Below are 18,292 nucleotides of genomic sequence, written 5' to 3' on the forward strand. Positions count from 1 at the left end.
GTTTCAACTAGAAAGTCATAAAATATCATTTAATAGTGTTTTATATGGCATCTTTTGACTATATCCATCACTTTAGGCTTCAAATGCTTCAAACAATACAAGTTCCTTGGTTGAATTATGCTTCAAAAAGACAAGATACGGGTTATACATCATATCCAAAGCAACTGATATGCAGCATTTCACATTAGCATAATTCACCTATAAGTGGTCGCCCCAAAATGATTTGACTTGTGCTAGAACATTTAGATGCGGAGATAACAAGGTTAGGGGTTTTTTTGGTCGTTTTTCCCCCCGAGTACACCTGCCCCATTACTGCTGCGTCAGACGCCTCGTTCATTTTCTGTGGCATGCTGCAATTTTTCAACATGATCATGCACAGAAAATAAATACGAAACACAGTAACAAACATCAAAGTGCAATTTAATCAACTCTGCATGACATGCGGTCAGCGTTCAGAATTGATGTGCTTGTATGCTAGTGAAGATTACGTATTTATAATCTATTAATCTTAGTCATTTTAATGGCTCTAGAGGAGGCTTTTTATATCCAGAGGCCGTGGCGAAACATGTATTGGCATTCTGGATAAAGCAATTATAAAGTTCATTATAAAGTCATTATATTTTTGCCTCGAGGCGGCAGACATCAAATCTCTCGCTCTGTAAATAATCTTGTTTAATGTCTCCCCGCAGACGAAACCTCGTACGAGGCGGGCATCAAAGTTCAGATCCACAGCCAGGATGAGCCGCCCTTCATAGATCAGCTGGGATTTGGTGTGGCCCCTGGTTTTCAGACTTTTGTGTCTTGTCAGCAGCAACTGGTACCTAATACTAAACATATTTCATTTATCACATGCCCTGCTAATTCAACATCCACTCCATCATGTCTTTAAACCTGGAGAAAACCAGACTTTTTTTTGGGCGCAGAGTCTAAGTCATCTTCCCAAAAGTTTTGGGTCAGTAAGATTGATCATATTTGCACAAATTATTAAGCAACACAATTTTTTTTTATATATATATCTGATAATAATAAATGTATGCAACTTCTGTGTAGTGTAATAATAATGGATAATTATAATAATTGTATTGTTTAAATGCTTTTTTAAAATGTAATTTAAATTATGTATTTAAAATGTATTATTTTACTATTATTTTAGTTAATTTTAGTTCTGTTTTAAATGTTTACTTTTTGTTAAATATATCTGTTAATGTATGCATTTATTTGTGAATTTCAAAATGATTTTTGAATTAATTGTTTCAATACACATTTTAAATGAGCACATTTTTTAAATTGAAAAATAAGTAGACATTTAAAACAAATTTTATTCAACTACATATTAAAATGCTTTTATTTAACTGCATTTTACAAACTAAACAAATTAAATAAACAATTTTTTTAACGTCTTTTTTTAGTTAAACAATATTCATTTGTTATTTAGATATTATTTAAACATTTTCAGTTACAAATATGTATGTATCTTATTTAAATATATATTAAAACAAATATGTAACAAATTAAATATGTTCATTTTTATTTGTGAATTACAAGGTGCATTTAAAAATTATTTATGAATTTGTTTACATTTGAAATAATCCAATTTTTTAATTGAAACACACAGACAATTAAAACTCATTTCATTTAACTACATTTTAAAACACAAATTAAATAAACAATTTTAAATGCAACTTTTTTAGTTAAATAATATTCATTTTTTATTTAAGTACTTAAGCATATTTTAGTTACAAATATTTATGTGTCTTATTTAAATATATTTAAAAACATATGTAAAAAATGTCTTTTAATTTGTGCATTTAAAAGTGATTTATTTCTATTTTATTTGTGAATTACAAGGTGTAATTTATTAATTGATTTTTTTAAGTTATATTTGTATATTTTAAAAAGTATTTTTTTTTTTTTTTTTATGTGTGAATTACAGGGTGCATTTAAAAATTATTTATGAATTTATTGTTTCAAGGTACATTTTAATGAAAAATAAATATACAATTAAAACTTTAATTTAAGTGCATTTTAAAACAAATAAAATAAATAATTGTAAATCTTTTTTTTAGTTAAACAATATTAATTTGTTATTTAAATACTTATTTGAACATTTTAGTTGCATCTAAATATTTTTAAAACACATGCAAAAAAAATTAAATACGTCTGTTAATTTGTGCATTTAAATGTGATTGATTTCTAATTTTATTTGTAAATTACAAGGTGCATTTAAAACTTTTATTTTGTATGTGTGAATTACAAGGTGTTTTTATAAATAATTTATGAATTTATTGTTTTAAGGTACATTTGAAATAAACAATTTCTTAATTGAAAAATAAATAGACAATTAAAACTTTCATTTAACTGCATTTTAAAACAAATGTCTTTTTTAGTTCAACAATATTAATTTGTTATTTAAATACTTTAAACATTTTTAGTTGCAAATATGTATCTTATTTAGGTGTATTTTAAAACGTATGCAAAAAAATAAATAAATAAACATGTCTGTGATTTATTTGTATTTTTATTTTGTGTATTTTATTTATGTGAAAAAAACTCTTTATTAATTTGTGCATTGAACAAAATGATTTATTTATTCCCATTTTAGCTTTGAATTATTAAACTGCGTCATTTATATTTCAATTGTAAGTGTTCCTCCGAGTCCTCCACAGTGTTTCTGTTATTGAGTTGATCACAGTTCAGTTTATTTTTATGCACGGTTGTATGCACCGAGGTCACGTGACTCCTCATGAGTATCTAATTGCGTTTCTAGGGAGCTCTAATTGGCAGGAGGTCAAGAAAAGCGCTCGTTTACAGGCTCGAGTGGATCAAAGGCAAAAGCGGCTCTCACGGCCAAGATCAATACGTCTTCATTCATCGACCCTTAGCAATAGATCAATTAGCTGAAATAATCAAGTGCTAAAGGCAACTGCACGCTCCTAATCTTGCTTTCAATTTACTGACCCACATTTTCTACTTCCTCTGCATTTTGAACTTCAAAGCGCTCGGAATCCATCATAAACTCTCTATTATATAATGCTTTTTGCAGTCGACTTCAAAAAGTGACTTAATTTAATGGGAGGATTATCTTTCCTACTGGTGCCATTAGATATGCAAAATGATATAAAATCCAATTATATTTTTATACGATTCTTATTAAAAGGCTCTTAAATTTAATAAGAAGAGCGTAATATAATTTTAATGACTTAAGAAATGAGCAGCGCTGTTGATTCCAGTAATGAGCTGTTATGAAGCCCCGCCTTTAAAATGACACCGACCAATCCTGGCTTAGCAACTGTTGCCGACCACAGTTTTTTTTTTGCTCTTTTGCATCTCTGGTTTTCTTCAGGTTTCACTGATTTCCTTTCACACATGTTTTTCTAGACTGTGAAAAGTGTCTGATTGCAGTGTGGGTTTTATTATATTCAGCTGATGTCCTCTGCTCTGAGTCCTTTGATTGCTGCGCTCTTTGGCTCGGCTTTGTGTGTTTTGATTTGTTATTGAACAGCTGTATCCTGCCAGTAATGAATAAAAGTTTATGTTCTAGCTCCAGTATCTTCCTCCGCCATGGGGCGACTGCAGATCCGAACCGATGGACTCTGAATACTTCTCCACTTACAGCATCACGGCCTGTCGCATCGACTGCGAGACGCGTTACCTGCTCGAAAACTGCAACTGCAGAATGGTGCACATGCCAGGTGTGGAGACAACACATATTAACAGACAGACCACAACTTTAGTGCTTTTAGCATTTAAACAGCAATCCACAGTAGATTATATATTAAATATATTGCAAAAATAAGGCATGCACATTTTATTTCACTGCTCATATTAACAATTTTGTATTTTCATGATACAATGATACATTTTTGAATGTGCAGATTGTGCAGAACTCACACTTGCTTATTCACACTTACAGATTATTTTAATTGATTTTATTTCTCCACACATTTGCTTATTCACACCTACTGTGTTTTATTCTCAATTATATTTAGTTGACTTTTTTTTTGGCTGTTTTTTTGGACTTGGAGTTTTATTATTTTATTTTATTTTGTATTTTATTATTATTATTATTATTTTTTAATTTATTCTATTTTATTTTATATTTTCACACGCTTGCTTACTCACACCTACAGTATTTTACTCACACATTTCAGTATTTTAAACAGGTTATTAACAATTGGAAAAATATTTATTTTATGTTATTATTTTATCTCTCCACATGCTTGCTTACTCACACTTACAGTACTTTATTGTATTCTATTCTTTTTTAACAGGTTATTAGCAATTTGAAAAATATTTGATTTTATATAATTTATTATAATTTATTATTTATTATAATTTTATTTTATTTTAGTTATTTATTTCCACACACGTGCTTACTCACACCTACTGTATTGTATTTTATTTAACAGGTTATTAGCAATTGGAAAAATATTTTTATTTTATTTTATTTTATTTGCTCTCCACACACTTGCTTACTCACACCTACAGTATTTTATTCTATTCTATTTTATTTTATTTAACAGGATATTAGCAATTGGAAAAATATTATATTTTATTTTATTTTATTTCATTTTATTTCCACACACTTGCTTACTCACGCCTACAATGTTTTATTCACACATTTCAGTATTTTAACAGGTTATTAGCAATTGGAAAAATATTTATTTTATTTTATTTTAAACAGGTTATTAGCAATTGGAAAAATATTTATTTTATTCACATGCTTGCTTACTCTCACCTACAGTATTTTGTTCTATTCTATTTTATTTTATTTTAGATATTTTATTTTTTCTTTCCAAGTTTCCATATGCTTGCTTCTTACTCACATCTACAGTATTCCATTCTATTTTATTTTATTTTATTCTATTCTATTCTATTCTATTCTATTCTATTTAACAGGTTATTAGCAATTGGAAAAATATTTTATTTTATTATTTATTTTATTTTATTTTACAGGTTATTAGCAATTGGGAAAAAATGTTTTAATTTTATTTTGCTTTACAGGTTATCAGCAATTTGAACAATATTTTGTCTTTCTTTTTGCTTTCTATCACAGGCACCTCTACTGTTTGTACACCCGAACAGTACAAAGACTGTGCCGATCCAGCTTTAGGTGAGAGGACGACAGAGTAATTTGTGTATTTTTATAAAATGTTATTTATTTATATCACTACTAAGTAATGTCTAAAACCATGATTTTATATGCATAATTAAAATATGCTTATGCTAATTGTCTTATAAAAAAAATAAAAACAACAATAATTGACAGATTTTCTAGTGGAGAAGGACAATGATTACTGCGTCTGCGATACGCCGTGCAACATGACTCGATACGGTAAAGAGCTGTCCATGGTGAAAATACCCAGCAAAGCTTCCGCAAAATACCTCGCCAAGAAGTTCAACAAAACAGAGCAGTATATTGCGTAAGTTTACATTCACATTGAATTTGATTTAAGTTCTGTATTGTTTTTATTAAAGTTTATCTGAACAGCCATTCATTGCATTTAATCATACAGGGACAACATATTGGTGCTGGATATCTTTTTTGAGGCTCTGAACTATGAGAAAATTGAACAAAAGAAAGCATATGAAGTGGCTGGATTACTTGGTAAGCACACTGTAAATTCACAAATGCTACACCAGTATGGAAAATAGAGTCGTCTTCTCCTTTAGTATTTCATTTTTCATAATGTTTCTTATAATCTTCCAGGTGATATCGGTGGTCAGATGGGACTGTTTATAGGAGCCAGTGTCTTGACAATATTGGAGATATTTGATTATTTGTACGAGGTATGTTGCTTTGTCATTTTCTTTTGCTATAATGTGCTAATGGTTACAAATCATTTTCTGACAGCATATTTAATAAACACTGCACCATTTTGCAGGTTTTTAAGGACAAAGTGCTAGGACATTTTCTACGCAAGAGACGGCCACATCGGAGCGCTAGTGACAATCTGGTAATTGTGCTTCCTGTGTTGCTCTGCATGCGCCAAAAATATTGTCATTGTCGATTTTGTTAATACTTTCAGCATTTCTGTTGATTTGGATTGTTCTCTTGAATGCTGCATGCATCTACTTGCCTTTTGTCTTTGGCTCAAATTCTGGGAAATGATTGATGAAGATGGCCTTTCCACAAGAGACATCGACTTATGTTTGAAAAAGGATAAATATTAAAACCAGAAACGGGGAAGTTTTATAAATGTTAAGCACGTTTATCACCCTTCGCTTGTGACAAACCTTGTATCCGATTTGCAGATGATCTGTGCTCTTCATTAAATCAATTAGGATTTCTGAGTGAAACTCATGTCACCTAATTAATATTTGCAAGCCCAGATAATAAGTTTTATACACTACCAGTCAAAAGATTTTTGTTGTTTTTTTTTTAAGAAGTCTCTTCTGCTCACCATGCATTTTTTGATCCAAAGTACAGTAAAATTCTGAAATATTTTAACTAATTAAAATAGCTGTTTTCTATGTGAATATATTTTAACGTAATTTTTTCCTTTGATTTCAAACCTGAATTTTTAGCATCATTACTCCAGTCACATGATCCTTCAAAAATCATTCTAATATTCTGATTTGCTGTTTAAAAAAACATTTATTATTATTATTATTATTATTATTATGTTGAAAACAGCTGAGTAGAATTTTTTCAGGTTTCTTTGATGAGTAGAAAATTCAGAAGAGCAGCAATTGAATCTGAAATAGAAATCTTTTATAGCATTAGAAATGTCTTTATCATGAATTTTGATCAATTTGAAGTGTCCTTGCTAAATGAAAGTATTAATTTCTATAATTTCTTTTCCAAAAAAAAAAAAAATATATATATATATATATCCAAGCTTTAAAATGGTATAGTGAATAATGTTACAAAAGCTTTTTTATGTCAGATAAATGTTGACTTTTGAATCTTACAGTTCATCAAAGAATGCTGAAAAAAATGTACTCAACTGTTTTAAATATTGCTAATCATAATAATTTTTTCTTGAGCAGCAAATTAGCATATTAGAATGATTTCTGAAGGATCATGTGACACTGAAGACTGGAGTAATGATGCTGAAAATGTTGCTTTGATCACAGGAAACAAATTACATTTTAAAATATATTTAAATAGAAAACGGTTATTTTAAATAGGAAAAATATTTCTAAATTTTACTGTATTTGCTGTACTTTAGATCAAATAAATGCAGTCTTGGTGAGCAGAAGAAACTTCTTTAAAAAAACATTCAAAACTTTTGACTAGTAGTGTATATATGTTTGCTCTGTCGTTGCTGGCTATACATTGGTTGTGTTCAATACTTTATTTTATTATTGTAACTTATTTATTTTATATAAAAAAGTGGAGTGTTAAATTAGGAATGAGAAAGGAGGAATGGGATCGAGATGTGAGCCAACAGCTCATGCAAACAGTATTTCACATATTTATTTAGCTCAGTGGTTTAGTAGTAGTAGTTTTAATTTTATTTTTTTACTTCAAAATGTTTTACTTAGTTCGTTAGGAAGTCAGTAGTTCATCATGTTCTTGAGCACCAAGAACTGCTTTCAAGATTTCTTTTACACCACCTTGATTATAACACTTATAAAATGAAGTTTCTTTCCAAAACAGGATAAATTTTCATCCGAGAAGCCTTTTTTCTACTTTTTTTTTTTTTTTTTTTACAAAAACAATAAAAATGTCATCATTTACTCATCCTCATGTCATTTGAAATTTCTTTAACTTTTTTATTCCTTCCATGGAACACAAGATGATTTTTCCATAAAGTGAAAGCATGTAATCATCAGAGGCTGCTCAGTCAAGCTCTTATAAAAGGTAGAAATTCATCTAGAGTTACTACAGTGACTTCAGAAGGACTTTTTATGGTGATTTTGGGTTGTTTTTGAAACTTGACAGCCGTGTATAATAAAGAGCTGTTGCAGAAGTTGAGTAAATGATGACCGAATGTTCAGTTTTATATGAGCAAACAGCAATATAACAGAACACTTAAACACAGTACCGCAACATCAGCGTCATTCACCATTATTCTACCATATCATATCATAGCAGACAAAACAAGCCATCATTTACCCCTTCCCAGCATGTACCTAGACATCACTGATCAAACATTAAAGGGTTAGTTCACCCAAAAATGACAATTCTGTTATTAATTACTCACCCTCATGTCCTTTTAAAGCAGTAAGACCTTCGTTCACCTTCAGAACACAAATTAAGATATTTTTGATGAAAAAGCTTCCTGACCCTTCATAAACAGCAACTGACACGTTCAAGGCCCAGAAAGGTTGTAAGGACATCGGACTGACACGGAAGAGAAGAAGTTGTTAAATAAAGTTATTTTTGTTTTCTTTGCGCACAAAAAGTATTCTCGTAGCTTCATAAAATTACAGTAGAACCAATGATGTCACATGACTATTTTAATGATGTTCTTACTAGGGCTGCCATTTTTCTGGACTATTATTCACACATTTATTAATAAACCATATAAATCATAATAATGAGCCTTTAATTGCCTATATAGCCTAATAAGCCCTCAAGTGCACGCAAAAAAAGCTCATCACAGCGTACTGGAAGATATAATAATTATATCACGTTATAAAATAATTAACGTTTTAATAATTTTTTGATAAAGTAGAAGTTTCTTTGTTTTTGGCAACACTGACTCGTCATCTCTGCAGTAATGGATGTGCCTGCAATGTAAAAAATAAAAAAAACAATTTGTTGAGTCAGCTTAAAATAATTTGTTACCCTGCTGCCTTAAAATTTTAAGTTCAGTCAACTAAAATAAGTTTAGTCAACTTCAAATTTTAAGTTGTACTAAGTAACAGCTTAGATATTTGTGTTTGCTAAACTTAACAGATGGGTAAGTAACCCAGCTGCCTTAAAATTTTAAGTTGATTCAGCTCAAATATCTAAGTTGTCACTTAGTATAATTTAACATTTCAAACTGAATAAACTTTTTTGAGTTGACTGAATTAAAAATTTTAAGGCAGCCAGGTTACGAATTATTTTAAGTTGACTCAACAAATTGTTTTTTACAGTGTGCATGCATGTTTCATACGGATTACATAATCTGAAAAATATTTGTTTTTGGTTTGAATTGGTGTATTTGAAAGTTGCATTTCACTCAGCTATATTTTTCATGTCTGTAAGGCAAGTATACACAGAGTTTCAAAGTTTCACATTCAAGTTCACAGAGAGCGAGACTGCAGAAAGCACATCCTGTTTGCATTCATTATTTTACAAAAGCACAATGTTTTGTTGTTATTCTGAATGCACACAAATAACATCTTTACAGATTCGAAAGGTGTTACTTTAATACATAGTATTTTAAGAGCAAGTGACCGCACCAGTGCCTCCATCTGTCATGCAGTAAGCTCGCTACCCTTCACCTTCCACACTCCGCTACAGACCTGTTATGGATTGTGTTATTTCTCCACTTCCTGTGGATTTTTTTTTCTGCAACTAAGTGATGAATAAAATTTTGGTCGACCAAGCCTCTTAGAGTCTGTTAGTGGCAGCCCTTGTCCTTACTACCTTTTTGGGCCTTGAACGTGACGGTTGCGTTGCTGTCTGTGCAGGGTCAGAAAGCTCTCGGATTTCATAAAAATATCTTAATTTGTGTTCTGAAGATAAACAAAGGTCCTATGGGTTTGGAACGACATGAGGGTGAGTAATTAATGACAGCATTTTCATTTTGGGTGGAACTATCTCTTTAAGATACACTGACAAGCTCAAGCCACACTAGATGATTAGCAAACACTGGAGACTTTACAGACTTCAGAATTAACATAGTCAAATTAGTCAATTTGGTATTCAGGGCAGGTGCTGTTTTATTGTTTTATATTATGTTTTGAAGTTATTAGCATCCATTAAAATAAAACTTTAATGACATTAATATACTCAAAATGCATATTTTAGGAAAACAACATGATTTTAAACAGTTGGACCATTGCTTTTTCAGCACGGTATTATTTTGTCATAAATCTGGTGAAGGTCAATTCATTTTCAAACCAAATAAATACTTAAAATATTTATTTTTATATAAATATAATTACGTATGTTTACATATAATAGTAAATATGGGACCCTGGACTACAAAACCAGTTTTAAGTAGCACAGGTATATTTGTAGCAATAGCCAAAAATACATTGTATGGGTCAAAATTTTCCTTTAATGCCAAAAATCATTAGGATATTAAGTATAGATTATGTTCCGTGAACATGTTTAGTGAATTTCCTACCTTAAATATATCAAAACTTAATTTTTGATTGGTAACATGCATTGCTGAGAACTTCATTTGGACAACTTTAAAGGCGCTTTTCTCAATATTTTAAAATTCTTTCAGATTTTAGATTTTGTATATCAGCCAAATATTGTCCAATCCTAACAAACCATGTATAATATAAATGATGTATAAATCTCAATTTTAAAAAACTTGACCCTTATGACTGGTTTTGTGGCCCAGGGTCACATATATTTAAATATATTGATTTAATGAGAAATCTTTCATATTTACAATACAGTAAGTTGGAAGTGAATTGGCCTGAGCCTGGGTTTGGTCATCTTCATCTCTTTCCATCATGTTTATTCCAGGATTTCCCCGAGAATCCCACCAGCCCTGGTGTCACGCCTAACCATGTCCCCAGGTAGCACCGCCATTAATAATCTTGCAGAAGCATTTCATTGTGTCCTTCTGTAAAAACCTTGCATTATTCACGCCATTTAGAGTCTTTTCCCTTCGTGACATTTAATGGCAGTAGTTCTAGACGTGCACAAATGTCATTGCTACGCATTCTAAGATCCCTTTTTCAAAACCCTGTAGCTTTCAAGATGGAGATGATGTTTTGCAGAAGTTCAGGTAAAACGACACCTGTAGCTTTCTTTTGCTTTTATTCTCAGTTTTGTATTCTTTCTGTTTTCCTCCCAACATGTTTTGTTTGTTTTTCCCAAAAATTGCTGTTTTATATTAAATATAATTATAATTTAGTATCTTAATTAAACTGCTGTTTAAAAGTTTGGGATCAGTAAATCACGTATAAATAAAACATGTCAAATAAATTATAAAAATATTTTAAAAATTGTTAAAAGTCACAGTAAATACATTTAAATGATTACAAATATATTTTTATTTTTTATGTTTATTAACAAATTCTAAAAAGCACAACGTTTTCATCATTGATGATAATAATAAATGTCACTTGAGCATCAAATCAGCATATTAGAATTATTGAAGACTGGAGTAATGATGCTAAAAATTCAGCTTTGCATCACAGGAATAAATTACATTTTACTCTGTATGTAAATAGAAAACATTTATTTTAAATAGTAATATTTTTTCACAATTTTATACTGTATTTTTAATTAAATAAATGCAGCCTTGGTGAGCAGAAGAGACTTTCAAAAACATAAAATCTTACCAACTCCAAACTTTTGAACAGTAGTGTATATGGTCTACAAAAATGATTAGCAATAATGTTTACAACCTCATTTCTTCAAAAAGAAAAACACCAGGGCATCATTATTATATGAGCAACATGCTGTATGTCACGTGGAAAGGTTTGTCTAAGTGAAAGGTCAAGATTGAAAAAAAAACACTGTGTGTTTAGTTGAAGCTTGTGCTATTTTGAAGGACTTGATGATCTCTGCTAGACAGATGAATGATGAAACAAGGTGGAAATGTGATGGAAAAGGACGTCTTATAAGAAAAAGTTCCCTTGCTGTGAATACGGCTCATTGCATGAATTTTTAACATACCCACATGAAATAAATTTGTTGTGTAAATTTGTGTGTAGAAAGAACTAATTTGAATATTTTCATGATAAACAAAGCAATGTTATAGGATGATATAGGAAATGCTAAGCGGAGAGGAGATGAGTGTCCCAGAGATGCAGCTTTATTGGTTTATTTCAGACACAGCAATTATTTTCACCCAACGACACCTTTCATAAGTCTGTCTACAAGCTTCGGCTTATGAAATATGAAAAATAAGCCTACTTGCCAGAGGAATTACTGATGCTGTCTTTCTTTGTGAAACTGCTGTTTTTATCTCTTTTTTTATCATATTATTTTTAGCAGTTGGAGGATTTTTTAAACATTTGCCGTTTTAATACAGATGAAACTCTGTTTTTAGCATTAGATGTGCTGTCAAATACCACAGATCATTTCAATTCATCATTCAGATTCATTTTTTATTTTTCTAGTTTTATTTTTTTTTTATAAACTGAAGAACTGCATTTTTAAAATTTTTCTTGCTTTTATAAACTGAAGAACCAGTTAAAATTATGTGGCAACATGAGACTAGTGTGTAAAATCACTAACTCAATTATTTTTTATTTTTTTTATTTTTTTGTACATTTTTATACATATAATTAATGGAAGTGCTTTAACAAATTTACAAGTTGCATTTAATTTTTCTTTATTTTTTTCATTATATTTTTTACTTATTTTTATTGCTTTTGAAGAACTAGTTAAAATTATGTTGTAATCAACAGCATGACAAAAAACAGTATATATATTGGTGTCATACTGTTTATTACAATATAATTTTTATTTATTTAATTATTTAATATAAATATTAGGAACTTTAAACAAAAACCCTGTTTGAGGAATGTATAACAAAATTTATTATTCAAATAAATCACTAACATAATGGTTCATATTTATGTATTAAATGTAACAGTGACATTACAGTAAATGTATTTATTTATTTATTTTTCTTGCTATTACAAACTGAAGAACTAGTTAATTATGTTGTAATCAAACCAAAAAATATTTATTTATTTAAACCTTAAAATATAGATATTAGGAAGTTTACACAAAAACCTGATCAAGAAATTTATAACAAAATGTATTATTTTACATAATTACTAACTTAACGGTTCATATTTATGTATTAAATGTAAAAGTGACATTATTAGAATTTATTTATTTATTTATTTATTTTTCTTGCTATTACAAAATGAAGAAACTAGTTAAAATTATGTTGTAATCAACAAAAAAATATTTATTTATTTATACCTTAAAATATAGATGTTAGGAACTTTACACAAAAACCTGTTCAAGAAATGTACTACAAAATATATTATTTCAAATAAATTACTAACTTAACAGTTCATATTTATGTATTAAATGTAACCGTATATTGCTATAAATTTATTTATTTATTTTTATACATATAAATGTATATAGATTTATTATATATATATATATATATATATATATAATTTTTTTAATATATATATATATATTTTTTTTTTTTAATATATATATACATATAAATTTATATTATACATATATGTATTTTAATATGTATATATATATATTGGGAACTTAATACATTTTGTTATACATGTTTTTGGTTAATTTAAATAAACAATTTAACAGTTCATATTTATGTATTTAATGTAACAGTGACATTACTGTAACTTATATTTATACTTATAGACATTTATAACAAAATGTATTATTTCAAATAAATTACTAACTTAACAGTTCATATTTATGTATTAAATGTAACCGTCTATTACTAGTAAATTTTAATCTTGTATTTTATTTATTTATATATATATATATATATATATATATATATTAGGAACTTTAAACAAAAAAATGTGTAACAAAATATATTATTTAAATAAACAATTTAACAGTTCATATTTATGTATTTAATGTAACACTGACATTACTATAACTTATATAAATTCATTATAACTATATAATTTACTTTTTTTTTTGCTTTTACAAACTAAAGAACTATTTAAAATTATAAAGCTGTATTGTAATCATCAGCATGACATCAAAATAAATAAATAAAGTGTAAATATAACAGTGACAAGAGGGAAAGTAGGTTCAGAGATTTATTCAGTTTGATCAAAATTTGAGCCTGAAAGGCTAAAGTGGCTTCTATTGCTTCATTGTAATGAGACCTGTGTCCAATAACATCACTAGATGCATCTCTTTGTGCTGTCATCACAGGTCTACATGCAATACACACGGTTCACTGGAATGAAACTGAATTATTTCTATGCATCCTGCTGAGTTGTGATTGCAAAGTTCGCTGATAGATTTCCAGAGCTGTAGAAACAAAACTAAGAAAACTTCTTCCTCCCCCACTCCCCTCCATCCATACCTTTATGATTGAATTTTCCTCCTTTTTGACATGCATTCTTCATTATTGACATTCTGTTATATTTACATTCACTCCCATACTGATTTCCATTGTTATAAATGGGTGTCGCTGACATAAACTCATCTCAACCCCTCATCTGATCTTCCGTATCCCTCCCACCCTCCCCGAAATCTTCCGTTTTCTCTCTTTCAGAGCACATGCGACACACTCCGGAGTCACTCGGACAGTCTCGGATTCGCGCCGAACGTGCTACCTAGTCACCCGGCTATAGGCAACTTCGAGGAGTTCGCTTGTTGATGACGCAAGCGACCGGATGGTTTAGGATTTGACGGAAAACTGTGAAATATATATCAGATAGACTCCAAAAGAAGTGTAAGTCCACGAAAATGTACATGTTAATAGTTCAAACACAAAAAAAAAAACACCACCACCTGAATAGAATCGATATATCATCATCTCAAGTACAAATAGGCAACACTTCCAAAACAAAACTCAGGTTTTATTAACATCACAGCCGCTGTTTGTTTGACATTGTGGAAAACGCCATTTCCTTTTCGGACGATTTCAAGCGTACAAATACTGTGACGGTATTTCATCCGAGAGAGTATTTTTTCCTCTGTGCTTTTCTGAATCCTGTACGAACACTGTGGGCCTAATTTGATCAAGCCGCCTTAAACGAATCTGAACGAGAACGCATTTTAATATTGCACAAAAATTGTTATAGACACAGTCGGTTCGGCCAAGGTTTGAATCTATTTTGGCACTTTTTTTGTACAATAATCGTGAGCTTTAACCGCGGTTTGACTGAATTCAGCCCTGCGATAGTATTCGACCAATGTGTAACCATTCAGAATGTTTGTCTCTGTTCATATTTTGTGTATATAAGTGCAATAATATGCATAATGTGTTAATGAATACCGTATATTACCTTCAAGTCTTAATTATTAGCTGTCAGGTAAACAGAAGGAACCAGATGCTTTCGGTACAACCTGAGTTACCAGCAATCATGCCGTTTGATTTCGACATGCTATTTATTTCCACTAGGCAGTGATGAGATGGGATGTTATAGATGACCATTTAGATTTACGAATGATGCATTTTATGTGTAAGCTTCACATCCATTTATCAGATTGTCTCCTTCGGGAGCTAATTCATTACCTTAAGTGGCAAAGACTGTATGCGATGTGTTACGTGAAAACCAAATCATCCGTCGCTGAAAAGCTCTTGACGAGTTACACGCTCATGTTAATTATGATGAGCATTAAAATAGATCACAGTTCCACATCCACTAGGGAATATTTCATTCTTTTAGATGATACAGAACTTATTGCATTACTCGAAAACTGTTTGGTTTTAATTCTTTTCAGTTCTTTTTGGGGGTCAACCTAGAAGTTACAGGTGTCTTCCTTTTTCTTGCATGAACTGCTCATGTATACATGTTCAAATATAGTCCAAAAAGTATCTGGACACTTACAGGAAATAATTCACCCAAACATTATAATTTGATGAATATTTACTCATTCTCAGGCCATCCAAGACGTAGATGAGTTTGTTTGTTCATAAGAACAGATTTGGAGAAATTATCATTGCTTGTTCACCAATGGATCCTATGCAGTGAATGGGTGCCGTCAGAATGAGAGTCCAAACAGCTGATGAAAATATCCCAAAATATGAATCTTCTGTTCATAATATGGCTTTCGCCTGTCTGAATCAGGTGAGAAATAAGCAAAAGTTGCCATGTTCTATACAAATGTGACCTGGACCACAAAACCAGTCATAAGTGTCAATTTTTCAAAATTGAGATCTATGCATCAATAAACAGGATTGGACAATATTTGAAAATCTGGAATCTGAGGGTGCAAAAAAATCAAAATATTGAAAACATCGCCTTTGAAGTTGTCCAAATGAAGTTCTTAGCAATGCATATTGCTAATCAAAAATTACATTTTGATATATTTTTGGTAGGAAATTTATAAAATATCTTCATGGAACATGATCTTTACTTAATATCCTAATGATTTTTGGCATAAAAGAAAAATTTTGACCCATACAATGTATTTTTGGCTATTGCTACAAATATAACCGTGCTACTTAAGACTGGTTTTGTGGTCCAGAGTCACAAATATGTTGGTGAATTTGCATTATTTTAGATTATGGACTAGTATTAAACATTTTAATGATTGATTTATTTCTTATTAATATGCAGCGTTTTGCTTTACAAGACGTTAATTGATGGACTTGAGTGGTGTGGATTATTATGGTGTTTTTATCAGCTGTTTGGACTCTAATTTTGACGGCACCCATTCACCGCAGTGCATCCATTGGTGAGCAAGTGATGCTAAATTTCTCCAAATCTGATCAAGAAACAAACTACATCTTGGATGGCAAATTGTCATTTTTGGGTGAACTGATCCTTTAAAAGTATCTGGGTGTCATTGCATTAGATAAAAACGATCAAACCTAGTGGCATTTATTTATTTAGGGAATATAGCACAAGCACACTTTCAAAGCAAAATGTTTAACAGTAAATATACAGTGTAAAATAAAGACAGAAGGTATTTCAGATGTTAATGGATCATGTTTGTTGTTGTTCGTGTGATGAATTAAAAAATACCTTCAGAACTGTTGGTTGAAAAATGGCTTCTAATGCAGTGACATTTTTGTGTCCAAGTACGTTTTGGGATGCTTTCGCTTCACTACAGTACATTGCAAAATGGTAAAAGGCAAGATATCATCTTCCATTATGTTTTTCTGCACTTCAGCTATAATGTATTATTGTATTGTTTTATATAAACTACAATGGGATTTCTAGTACAGGTATCACAATTTTAAAACAGAGAGTTGTGACATGTAAATGATCCAGTATAATAAACAATATATTTAACCATCTCTTAACATGTTGTCTGTCTGTTGATTCTGTTTTGCTTTTGCCTGTTTATATGTTGATGCTTTATTGTCTTAGTCATATGTGCCTAGCAGTGTTGTAAAGTAAAACTATTAAAAATTGCTTTTGGTAATTGTAATAAAGCTTAAATATAATATATATCTCAAATACAAAGAAAGCATATCTTTGGGTGAGACTTCCCGTTCCTTAGCCACTATATGGAAATAAGAACAACAACAACATGTAGTAAACAGCAAAATAGTTTGCACTACAAACCAGTGTGTTTATAATTAAGATAACACATCAAAATAATGTAGTAAGACATACCAATTTGCAATACAAAGCAGCAAAACTAGATTAAAGTTTGTTTAGACAAACTTTAGGTAAAAGCTTTAAGTTTTATACCTTATATAGACAGATTAGATGATTAGCATGTTGTTAGCATTATTAGCAAGTTACTAGCATGTTGCTAGCTTGTTTATAGCATGATTAACATGTTACCAACATGTTTCTGGCATGACTAGCAAGTTACTAGCTTGCATCTAGCATGATTAGAATGTTATTAACAAGTTGCTATCGTTTGTAGCATGATTAACAAGTTACTAGAATGATTAGCAAGTTGCTAGTATGTTTCTAACAAGATTAGCAAGTTACTAGCATGTTTCTAGCATAAGCAAGTTGTTAGTATTTTTCTAACATGATTAACAAGTAACTAGCCTGTTTCTAGCATGCTGCTAACAAGTTTCTAACATGATTACCAAGTTACTAGCATAATTAGCAAGTTGCTAGTATGTTTCTAACATGATTAGCAAGTTGATAAGTTACTAGTGTGTTTCTAGCATGATTAGCAAGTTGCTGGTATGCTTCTAACATGATTAGCAAGTAACTAGCATGTTTCTAGCATGCTGCTAACAAGTTTCTAACATGATTACCAAGTTACTAGCATAATTAGCAAGTTGCTAAAATGTTTCTAACATTGTTAACAAGTCACTAGCCTGTTTCTAGCATGATTAACAAGTTTCTAGTATGTTTCTAGCATGTTTAGGAAGTTACTAGCATGTTTCTAGCATGATTAGCAAGTTACTAGCGTGTTTCTAGCATGATTAGCAAGTTGCTAGTATGTTTCCAACATGATTAGCAAGTTACTAGCACGATTAGCAAGTAGCTAACATGTTTCTAGCATTGTTAACAAGTTACTAACTTGTTTCTAGTATGATTACCAAGTTACTAGCATGATTAGCAAGTTGCTAACATGTTTCTAACATTGTTAACAAGTTGCAAACAC

At 30.3% G+C, this 18,292-nt stretch overlaps 1 protein-coding gene across 6 annotated transcripts in view; it reads left to right on the plus strand.

Annotated features, from left to right (window-relative positions):
* asic1c (acid-sensing (proton-gated) ion channel 1c) overlaps positions 1-14,555 on the plus strand; it is a 105,874-nt gene extending 91,319 nt beyond the window's left edge. For 3 of the 6 annotated variants that reach the window (XM_051098531.1, XM_051098532.1, XM_051098527.1), the window contains 10 exons: positions 690-817; positions 3,542-3,692; positions 5,057-5,113; positions 5,270-5,423; positions 5,517-5,608; positions 5,711-5,790; positions 5,886-5,957; positions 10,589-10,641; positions 10,818-10,853; positions 14,316-14,555. In XM_051098531.1, coding sequence (XP_050954488.1) covers positions 690-817; positions 3,542-3,692; positions 5,057-5,113; positions 5,270-5,423; positions 5,517-5,608; positions 5,711-5,790; positions 5,886-5,957; positions 10,589-10,641; positions 10,818-10,853; positions 14,316-14,394 — 902 coding nt within the window. In that variant the 3' untranslated portion in view covers positions 14,395-14,555. Of the gene's footprint in view, positions 1-689; positions 818-3,541; positions 3,693-5,056; positions 5,114-5,269; positions 5,424-5,516; positions 5,609-5,710; positions 5,791-5,885; positions 5,958-6,121; positions 6,376-10,588; positions 10,642-10,817; positions 10,854-11,624; positions 12,169-14,315 lie in introns of those variants that run through there. The other 3 variants (XM_051098529.1, XM_051098528.1, XM_051098533.1) reach the window with 3 other exon arrangements.
* The last annotated feature ends 3,737 nt before the right edge of the window (positions 14,556-18,292 follow it).

Source organism: Labeo rohita, chromosome 24, assembly GCF_022985175.1.
Source record: "Labeo rohita strain BAU-BD-2019 chromosome 24, IGBB_LRoh.1.0, whole genome shotgun sequence".
NCBI lineage: Eukaryota > Metazoa > Chordata > Actinopteri > Cypriniformes > Cyprinidae > Labeo > Labeo rohita.